The sequence below is a fragment of the Ipomoea nil genome, unplaced genomic scaffold (assembly GCF_001879475.1).
Source record: "Ipomoea nil cultivar Tokyo-kokei standard unplaced genomic scaffold, Asagao_1.1 scaffold0878, whole genome shotgun sequence".
Taxonomy (NCBI): domain Eukaryota; kingdom Viridiplantae; phylum Streptophyta; class Magnoliopsida; order Solanales; family Convolvulaceae; genus Ipomoea; species Ipomoea nil.
In genome coordinates, this window is record NW_017617306.1 from 1,582,324 (window position 1) to 1,594,107 (window position 11,784).

Sequence of the window (11,784 nt, forward strand, 5' to 3'; positions counted from 1 at the left end):
GTGTTGACATGAGATTGTTATTGAGTTGTCATATAGGATTGAGGTTGCTATGTTAAGTATTCAATAGTACGAGCATGATGAAAGGTTTGATATCGTTGAAGTATGTCTATTTGATAATTTAGGTTGTAAGCATATAGAAAGCTTTGTGGTTTATATTAAGGTTTTGTCTAAGTGATTGAGATTGCTTAATTTGGAAATGTGAATCAAATGTTTTTCCAAAGTATATATTGTAGTAGTTTATAGGGTTGAGTGTGGTTATACTTAGTTTCGTGCTAACGGGTGTTTTCTACTTGTCTACTTGTTGTTTTGCAAAACCCCTTTCAGGTGGGCCCAGCGTTGGGAGTTGTTCGAGTTAGACTAGTGTAGTTGATCTAGTAGTCTAAACTTTGTTTATTTCATGATCTTTTGGATTATGGTTGTAGACTCTTGCCTTTTTGTTTGGTGATAGACATCGGGGTACTTTTCCCCCACGTCAACTCAATGTAGAAATTTTTGGATTGTTAGTTCCTTTAGCCTGTGCAGTCACCGTGTGTGTGACTGTGGCGGTGACATCCCTTTTGTCTAATGTTTAGTATTTAATGTGATGGATTAGTTATGATATTTAAGCTTTGTACTTAATTAAAAAGGATTAGAAAATTGGGGTGTTACATAAACAACAGACAAACTAACACACATTGGTTCCATAGTAGTATCACATTTATAATTTTGACCATCAGTAGCTTCTTCTTTCTCAGTACTGATAATACTGGTCAAGTCACTATTGTTTTCACTTGTGACTGCCTATCTTTCCCCAAAGTAATCTATTGGTGATAAAGCTCTACCCAATTTGATAACATTTATCTTTGTATTTTACGGCCTATGTAACCGGGAAACATTATGCATATCAAAAATATTGTTTAACTACTCAAAAAATCTTGTCTTATTAAGTTTCCTACGTATCTTAATAAAATTAAGTTCAAGCCCAAAATTTTATTTATTTATTATTTAATTTTAATATTTAAATATTTGATATAACTATTTTTTAAAAATAAATCATAATGACAAAATTTTAAAAAATAATTGTTGAATTTAGACTATTTTAAAAATAGAATTGAAATTTATATAAAATAAATAAATTTTGAATCAATGGTTCAAATCGGAACTGTCGGTTCACCATTTTCTGAAATTGGGAACTTTCAGTTCGGAACTAGAACCACGGTTACCTCTAAATCAGCTATAACCTATTGTTAATATACTATAGGAGGGTAAAAAGGGTCAAATTGCATCAGTTTTCAAATTCAATGGCTTATTTGGAGATTTTTAGAGTTCAATGGCTTAATTGCACTTTTAATAAAAGTTGAATGACTTATTTGACCTTTACCCATAATTTTTTTTTTTCATAAATAACATTTCACATATAAGTATTACAATATTTACAAATAATTACACTTTGTAAATATCATAATTTCTTTTGGTCCCGATACCGAAGGTGTAAGAGTCTAGAGGGGGGGGGGGGGGGGGGGTGAATAGACTCATACGCGAATTTTAAAACTTTACTTGAAAGAGTAGTGCATAGCAGAAAAATAGTGTATCATTTTTAAGTTTCTTTGCACACTTTAATGTTGAAAATGTTTTCTTAGGTTTGATAAGAATGCAATGTAAAGCAGTAAAGTAAATATGAATGAGAGAGGGATTTTTATAGTGGTTCGCCTATTAACGAAACCTACTCCAATCTTCTTCCACAACTCGTGAAAGTGTTTGCACTATCACTCCTAATACAAACTAAGTCAAGCTTGCTTCCTTGATCACTAAGCCGGACAGCAACTTGATAAAGTTTTTCAACTCCTCCGAGTTTACTCCGCCTCTATCAACTTTTATAGAGTTGAGTGGTTGGAAAAGGTTGATGGTTTCTCCAACTTGAAATCTTGACTTGATGAAGCTTGATTTTCGTATGAACTTGTGCAAGATTTCTTGATGTTGTGAAGACTTTGAGAGCTAGATTGTCTTTAAAAATAATCTTCACAAACACACACACTGGTCGTACATAGCTTGTAACTTTGACAGTTTTGAAAGCTTTGTTAGCAATAGAGTGATGACCAACACCTTCTTCAAGTGATGAAGAGGGGTACTTATAGGTGTGAGAAATTCATCCGTTGGAGGAAGATGCGATTTCAAACCTATTAACCAGTGTGTAATATCCGCTGGGTAAGGAGACTTTAATGCGACTTGTACCATATAGCCATTGGTAGCAAAAAGGTGACCTACCTTTTTGTCTTTTAGTACTGACAAAAGTACCAATCATTTAATGCTCATTGGGATTTAAAAATATCATTCATAGGAGACCATTTGTCTATGATGATTTTCCTAGCTCTAAGACTTGGACATTTTATGCTTCTGCAAACATATAAGAGTTGTCCAATCGAGTCAAACTTTGACTCATAGTCTCGGGTTCTGGTAACGAATGATTGTCCTTATCATTCGTTGTCTTCACAATTCAAATTATCTTTCTTTATCATTTGTCAATTACAGGAGAGATAGACCCTTCCAAATTTCGGTATAAACAAATCTCTTGGCCTTCTCTTGATCTTCACCTTGACTTGACTGTCTGAAAGCTGCTCTGATTCGTGTAGAGCACAACTGAGCACGAATTATATTGTGAGCAGAAACAACTCACAGAAAGTTTCGTTCTAATTGAAAGAAACTAAACAACGAGAGTAAAAGAGGGGTTTAAATTCCTAGTCAGTTTAGTATCATCAAAATCTAACTACACATGTTCCTAACAATTTCACGTATAAGTACTATAATATTTATCATTATTAACAATCATTTACTTAAATAGTAGCACAATTTCACATATAAATATTACAATATTTTTTTATAATTAATAATTTATTTATTTATTTTAAATTGATATCAATTTTTTTATAATAAATATTATAATTTCTATCATAACTAATAAACAACTATCCTAGATTCGACCTACTCACGAATTAAAGGACATGTTTGGTTAATGACGGATCCACCAAAATTTTGGCGGATCCGCCATTTCGGCATTTTGACCAAGGTCAAAACGCCGAAAAAGTTATTTGGTTAATGGCAGTTTGGAACAGCGGATTGCTCCAAACTGCCAAGTTTACAAACGCTGCTTAGCGTTTGCAAAAAATAATTTTTTCCCCAAAATACCCTTAACATAATTAAAAAAAAAAAAAAACTAATGAGCCTGCCCATCCGCTGGGCAGGCGGATGGGCATAGCTATTCTAAAAAGATGGAGCCTTGAGGCTCCTATATAGGAGCCTCAAGGCTTCATCCCCCACTTATCCCACCGATGTGAGATAAGTGGGGGAGCAAAATTTACAAAAGAGGAGTCGCACAGTTCCCCTTTATTATTATTATTTTTTAAAATTTTTTTATATTATTATTATGATTATTATTATTATGATTATTATTATTATAATATATATATATATATATATATATATATATATATATATATATTATTAAGTATTAAATATATGTATACTCTTTATGTCATTTTACATGTTAATCGTTAATCTAAACAGTTAATTTTATCAAATATCTTTTTATAAACTGCTAACATAATCCGCTAGTCAAATCTGCTAATACAATCCGCTATTTACTAACCGCTAGCACAATCTGCTAACGCTAACCACTAATCACTGTTTGCCAAATAAAGTCAAAATCCGTGAAATAATTTTATAAAAATGAGACTCTAATAAAAACTGAAAATTTATAAAAGTCAAAGGTAAAACTCCCTCTTAAAAAATTGTATTCTTATTATCTCTTACTAGATTATATTTTCATATTTTATCATTACGAAATAGCTGACTTCAATGTTCTAGGTGTCCAAATTAGATGGAAATGAAAACCTCATCGTTCCCACATCACCAATAAAAAATAATTTAATTAGTAATTAGTATTATTCAAATAAACTACAAGTTTCTCTTCTTTTAAGTTTATTGATGAACAAATAAAGTAATTATTAACTTGTATTGTAAGATATAAAATGTAGTACGAGGATAGTATTAAATTAAAGAGTTAATTATCGAAAGGTCTTTGAACATAGCAGAATTATTAATTTAATCTTTAATTTTTATTTTTTCTTTGACTAAGTTCCTCAAGTTTAAAAATTTTAATCAATTTGATTCTCCGTTTATTTTGTCGTTAGACATCCACTAATTCGGGACTAAATTGATAATTTTGTTATAGTCAAGGAACCATTTTAGTGATTAACTTTTCTGAGAAAATGGTGCATATGATTATTGAAATGGTCTCTTGACTTTAGCAAAATTACCAATTTCGTCCAAGTTAACGGATGTCTAACGGCAAAACAAACGAAGGACCAAATTGATTAAACGTTTTAAAATTAAGAGATTTAATTGGTCAAAAAATAGTCAAAAACAAAATCGATTATTTTGTTATAATTAATGGACTATTTTGGTAATTAAATCTAAATTAAACGACTCCATCCGTAGTACGTAGTAAATATTAATAATGAGTAGGGAACACGAAATCACCCCACTAGATCCTATCCATAAGCAATAAACCGGTCGTAATTGAAGACTCCGGTTCAACCGTCAACTATGAAGTATCTAGACATTTGGGAAGCAGTATTGTATTTTTGCAGATTTCCCTTTTACTCTTTTCGTTGTTACTGTGTTACCATAGTCGTATACCGGTGTAGCATTCATTTCACCGACGAACCTCACCGTTCCGACCGCCGCCGCCGATGAATTTGTGATTGGAGATGTAACTGTGAGTAGGAACTCGATTACTTATTTTTATTTTTTCATTTTCCTTTTCAAGTTTCAAATATTCATTCATTGTTGTTGGTTTCTTAGCTCCGAAACCCTAACGCTTTTCGGAGGCTGGTCGTACCGATGTTAATGTTAGGCTTTCGTGAGGGTTTGAACGAATTGAATGTTTGGTGTTGCATTGCAGGGTTTTGCTCGGGAAGAGAAAGGGATTGCAGGGGGTTAGGTTTTCATGAGCTGTAGATAATAAATATAGGGGTTTAACTAATTTCTGATATTTACAGCTGGGTTCTGATTGGTTTTTATTTCTCTAATTACTCGGGTTGGGGGATTGTAGGGTTGGTTACGGGATAATGTGTATGCTTTGTGTGATTCAGAAATGGTCTCGGAGGGTTGCTGCTATGTTGCCGTGGTTAGTGATTCCATTGATTGGTCTATGGGCACTATCACAGGCATTGCCGCCTGCTTTTAGATTTGAAATCACTTCTCCGAGACTGGCCTGTGTTTTTGTACTCTTGGTGACACTTTTCTGGTATGAGATTTTGATGCCTTGGTTGTCGGCTTGGCGGGCAAAGAGAAGTGCTATGCTTAGGGAGAAGAAGAGGGTTGAAGCGATTGAAATGCAGAAGTTGAGGAAAACAGCCACAAAGAGATGTAGAAATTGCTTCACTCCATACAGGGATCAGAATCCTGGTGGTGGGAAGTTTATGTGCTCATATTGTGGGCACATCTCTAAGAGACCAGTCTTGGACTTACCTGTTCCTCAAGGATTTGACCTTTCAAATTCTAGGATTTTGAATGACTTGGTAGGAAAAAGTGGGAAGATATTGAAAGGAAAGGTTCAGTCTGATAGTGGATGGATATACGGGCAGGATTGGCTAGAGAACAGAAATTGGGTTGGGGGTTCTTTCCAGGGGAGATCAAGTGACTGGGGCAAGAAAGGCACTGGGTTTTTTGTGGAAGATCATTATTTAGCAGAAAATTATTGTTCTCGTGTTTTGCTTTTTGTTGTCAAGGCATTTGCAGCTTTTTTCATGAGTATCATGTGGCTTTACAGAAAGATTTTTAGGATTGGTTCTTCCAGAGATGATACTTCTACAGATGCAGAACAGAGAGGAATGCTGGATAACAAAGGTGAGAATGGAGAAAATTTTCAAGAGCGTAAAGGGGAGAGAGCCCGAAGAAAAGCAGAGGAGAAGAGGCTGGCTAGATTAGAGAAAGAACTATTGGAGGAAGAAGAAAGAATCCAAAGAGAGGAAGTTGCTAGATTGGTGGAAGAACGCAGGAGATTGCGTGATGATAGGATGGAGGGTGAGAAAGAACGTGGGAAAGGGCCATCTGTTAAGGAACGGGGTAGTAAAAAATCTGGGAAAAAACGTCAAGAGAAGAAGAAAGAAAGAGGCCGAGGATCTAGCAAAAGCAATTCAGATGCTGAAGAATTGGAAAAAGGACCAAGTAAGGAATGTGAGCCAAACAGACGGAGTGAGACTGATCAACATGAACTACACAGAACACGACCTGAATTTGCTAAGGCACAGAACGCTGGCGCTGGACATAGTCTAAGGGGTACTAACACAAGCAACCATAATCATGGAAATGCTGGAAATCATTATTTGGACCGCATGAGGGGTTCCTTCTTTTCTTCTTCTAGAGCATTTACTGGAGGTGGCTTTCTTGGGAAGAGTACTAATACTTCTAGTATTCTAAAAGAACGTAAATCTAATATGTCTGTCAACCATACTGAAACATTTGCTCATAGGAGGGAATCGCCTCAACTAGATTACATGTCTGGCAAAGCAACTGTAAATGTAAATGATACGAACATCAATCGACATGTAAGAACATTTCTTGTTTATCTTTCTAGTTTACTTTGTTTGTTACATATCTTGCCACATTTTTTGTCTAGTTATGATCAAAAAATTTTTCACTAATTTTTTTTTTTTTTAATTTTATATTGTTTAAATGATTTATTTGCATTAGAAAACTTGGTCTCCTTGCCATGCCAGTGGAGTTACATGTGAAGTCTACAAATATTACAGTTTTGATCTGTGATTTAAACTGATGCCATGTTTCTTTTCCTTTTTTAGTTAACCTGAAATTTAAAGGGACAGTTTTCTCACCCTACTATCTAAATCTTAATCTCACAAAAGATTCCTATGATTCAATGGTGACTTATGTCTTCTTAGATGTGTTTTTGCCATGGACAATGGATTTGGATTTATGTGTTTTTTTGCTAACTTTCTTTGTTGCAGGTGTTTATTGAAGCTCAGCCATCTATAGCTCCTAAAAAATCATGGCAACAGTTATTTACTCGCTCATCTGCTGTTTCTCCACCTTCTAATTCAAATGTCATCAGTAGACCTGGTGGGAAGCCTGAAACTGAAGCTCAGAGTGCTCAGTGTACTAATAACACTCCTTCAGTGCAAGCATTTTACAATCCTTTTAATTTTGGTCTCCCATCACCTTTTACCTTATCTTCTTTCTCTTTTGGACCAAAAAATAGCAATGCATCTCTTCCATTATCATCAGAAGGCTTACTTCCTCAGAATGGAGAACCACGATCTCCATTACTGCCTGAGGAATCGGAGATTTTTGAAGATCCTTGTTATGTTCCAGATCCAGTATCTTTGCTTGGGCCAGTTTCTGAGTCCCTTGACAACTTCCAGCTGGACCGAGGCTATGTGGCAGATATGGAACCGGAAAAGATGCCTGCTACTAGGAATATGAACTCATCGTCTGAAGTGAGCAGGACATTACGAGTTTCAGAGGAAAGGCATGGTAGCTCTTTTCTTTCTCCAAATACTTCTGTGGTTCAGGATTTGCCCAATGTGCCGACGGATGCTTTAAGAATTGCAAATGATGCCGGAACATGGCAAATGTGGAATAGCTCTCCACTTGGTCAGGATGGTCTGGGTTTAATTGGTGGGATTTTGAATCCAAAAGTGAACAGAGAGGATCTTGTGCACTATGCACCTCAGAAGACTATGGCTTCACTCTTTAAAAAAGATGATCAAGTCCTTGGTACTCCATCTCTAACTGCTTTTACAGGAAGTCGCCAGAGTTTTAGCACATTTGGTACTTCTATGCCTGGAAGTAAGGATGAAAGGTTTTCCAGCTCTTTATTTGGGACGTTCTCTGGAGGTGAATCTTGGCATTCTCTTAAGCCTACTGAGGAAGTTCTGCAGAATGACATGATATATGGAAGCCACAGTGTTTGTCATACTAACCAACCAATAGAGTTGTATTCAGCTAATTCTTCAGCCAAGTAAGCACACCTGTGTCTTTTATACAAAATGAGTGAGTCATGATGTTTTGCTTGCATTTATGTTTTAGGTTACTATTTCTTACTGCGCTCCACATTAATCTTTTCTGATTCATATTAGTTGTTGCTTTCTGATGATCTCCACACAGAATAAGAATATTCACTCTTATTGAATAATAATTAGCATTGACTGAAATAGAAGCCACTGTATAGAGTATTAGAGTGACCTCTGGGCTTCAAAATGCAACCTACTCAGTAAACAAACTAAAAGCCTTTTAATTTGCCTATGTACAAGTATCTGCTATTTTCACACAGTGATCCTTGTGTGCAGCATTGCCTTTAGATTGTGGATGCTAATGTTGGAAAGAATTAGATATCTAATTGCCAACTTTTAAAACAGGAAATTTTGGAGTAATCTGCATCATTGGATATAATGACAGTTATTATCAATTTATCATTTAGGTTAACGTAGAAACATTGGAACAAATTCTCACTTTTTAGAACTATAAGGAGCTTGTTAGGCATGACTTGAAGGGAGTTGAAGGTGAGTTGGGTAAATATCTATAGCATGATTGGACTTTTGGCCTCTGCCAATTGAGCATTCCAGCTTGTGAATTGTCCCATTAATTGCCTATGTTTCTTCATATTACTAGATAGTACAAATGTAATCCTAGGGTAGAAGTTGTTGGGTCATGAATGAGATATAGCAAATATTTTGCAATCAAGGTCAATAATCAGTAATATGCAGTACTGAGTGTCTGAGTGAGTCTCTTTAACAGTATGTTCCAGTGCTTTGATATTCATACTGTTGAACTATATATATATATATATATATATATATATATATAGGAAGGGTTCATGTGCGGGTATAGCTTCTCGTGCGGTTGTGCGGTTAGATTTGAGTCGTTGATCAAATCTAGATCAACGGCTCAAATCAATGAAAATTAAAAAAAAAAAACGCGTGTCTAGAAGAAAGCCACACACCTTTAAGTGTTAGATCTTAAGCACAAACTCACGCACATTAAGTACAAAACCTACGCACATTAAGCACAACCTCATGCACATTAAGCACAAAACCCACACATTTAAGTATTAACTCACACACCTTAAGTTTCAACAACTACTGACATTAAGCACAAACTCACGCACATTAAGCACAAAACCTACGCACTTTAAGTATTAACTCACAGACTTTAAGTTTCAACAATTACTGACATTAATCACTAACCTCACACACATTAAGCACAAACCCTACGCAAATTAAGCACAAACTCCACTCACATTAAGAACAAATCTCACGCGCCTTAAACACAAAAGCCCACACTTTAAGTTTTATCAACTACTCACATTAAGCACAACCCCACGCACATTAAGCACAAAACTCACGCATCTTATGCACAAGACTCACGTATCTTATATACAAAACTCACGCACATTAATCACAGAACCGCTCACATTAATTTTGACCTAGATTCAAAAATTACAAAATTGCCACCGCGTTTTTTTTTTTTTTTTTTTTTTTTTTTTAAATTTTGGTAATCCTGGACGTTGATATAAGCGAGATGAATAGCCCAAATTAAACCGCACAACCGCACCTGAGCGCTCTAACCGCAACCAGAACCTAATTCTATATATATATATATATATATATATATATATATATATATATATATATATATATATATATATATATATATAGAATCACTTGTAATTTATAAATTCATATGCAGAGTCATTATAGGATTGGCCTATCAAAAGCCATATAAATGAACTTTCAAGCCATGTTTCTTTACTATGATCCCAAGAATTCTTATCATAGTGGGAAGTCACCCGAATCCCCCATTGTTCATTCCTGTTATGTGTCTGTTACTACCTTTAAATATTCATGAGATAAGATTGTCAGTTTCTCAAATCTGTACTTGTGAATGGCATCAAGGATTTGATGATGTTAAACCTGCCCATTACTGTTAAGTTGGTGAAAACTGAAAACACTCTAGTCAAAAAATCAAGCTCTGTGAGGTTTGGTCATTGTATCCAAAGATCAAAGTTAGTGCTCTATTTTATCTTCAATCTTTAATCTTTATTCTTTAATATTATAACACAAGAAATTAGTGCTTCAATCAACTACTTTTCTTAATGATATGAAGTTGACCTGAAACTCCACTGGACACTGGTTGAACTGGTCCAGGTTTCAAAACACTGGGTATTCATCACAGTGAGGCCCTTGCAGAAATCACTTAACACTTCTAGCAAAGCAGTAAAGTTTCCTAAATCCTAATCCCTTCAATTTCCCTTTATGTTTCTTTTCTTTAACCTGTCCACTCCCTTTCAAATTGAAGCCATAATGACTTTATTCCAACGTTGTGCATAGCAAAGAAGCTTAACACTGTTATGTCTAGCAATTAGAGAAGCATGCCGTGCTTATTGAATCTTGTTAGCCTCTGATACCATTGTGTTGGAGATGGCTAACATCGTAAGAGTTTTATAATGAAATATATGATGTAGAGAACCGGAACACATGAATATGGTGAAAGATATCACCTTGCCCTTTTCTTTGCGTAAGAGAATATCATCTGCTACATTCATTTGAGGTACCATGATTTATAGATTATGGTGCAAGTTTAATTTTATTTTAATACAGTTGTATAGAAGCCGATGAAAATATGGTTGCAAAGTCTTATGATTGTTTCTTTCATTGCTGCAGTAATTATGCTGGTGGTATATGTGCACATGCTTGTATAGTTATATCTAATGTGTTCTTGGTTATTCTCTCTTTCAGCGAGGGGTGGACTCTCCCAGCCTTGCATGGAAAAGGAGGCGGTGCTGGAAGCTCACCAGCAAGATCCTCGTTGTTAGAAGCTCACCGGCAAGATCCCTTGCTGGTGGCCTCTACTCCACCCCAAATGTACAGTCTCTTTGGTCATACTACTGAGAAAATCGAAAAGTAGATTAAAAAATGTGGAAAAATGGGATAGAGTATTAGGGAATTTAGGGCCAATGGCATGCCTCCTATCCTGTGGAGGACAGTTTAGAATACTGGCTTGACTGTACTCAATGTATCTTTTATTTGTTTGTAAGAGAGATTTACAATTTAAATAGAGTTATACGACACTTACCGCTTTCATTTTACTTTAGTATTTACCTTTAGAGTAAATTTCAATTTTTGTCCTGTGATTATCGGGTCTTGTTACCTGCCATTTAGGACTTTTAAAACTTTTAATTTAGGGAAAATGACACTTTTTTTCCTTGTGTTGTTTATTAATAGCATATTTTTCCCATGTGTTGTTTATGTAACCACTTTATCCCCTTCAATTGTTTTTGAAGTGACTATTTTCTCCCCTCTCCGTTAAGTAAGTGTTAAGACCCTTAAATATAAGGGTAAAAATGACATTTCACTTATTATTATTATTATTATTATTATTACCCAACGCCCTAATATACTGTTGTACTCCACGCCTAAAATGCACAGTTATATTGCAAACCAAATTCAATAATAATAATAATAATAATAATAATAATAATAATAATAATAATAAGTGAAATGTCATTTTTACCCTCATATTTAACATCCCTAACACTTATTTAACACACAGGGGAAAAATGTGCTATTAGTAAATTACATTGTAGTATCTGCTCATATACTTTCTCAACCTACTGAAACACAAAGAACCAATAACGTCTCTACTGAGACTCGAAATCACAACCTTCCAAATGGAAGTCCAACCCGGGTACTATTAGACCACATAGTCTTGGTCTTTAATTTAATATCT

General features: G+C 34.9%; 1 protein-coding gene across 1 annotated transcript; it reads left to right on the forward strand.

The window, feature by feature from the left end:
• Positions 1-4,583: 4,583 nt before the first annotated feature.
• Positions 4,584-11,143, forward strand: LOC109179199. The gene is made up of 4 exons (XM_019328759.1): positions 4,584-4,753; positions 4,940-6,587; positions 7,005-8,017; positions 10,794-11,143. Exons 2-4 carry the CDS (start codon positions 5,106-5,108, stop codon positions 10,960-10,962), a joined length of 2,664 nt encoding a protein of 887 aa, XP_019184304.1. The 5' UTR covers positions 4,584-4,753; positions 4,940-5,105; the 3' UTR covers positions 10,963-11,143.
• The last annotated feature ends 641 nt before the right edge of the window (positions 11,144-11,784 follow it).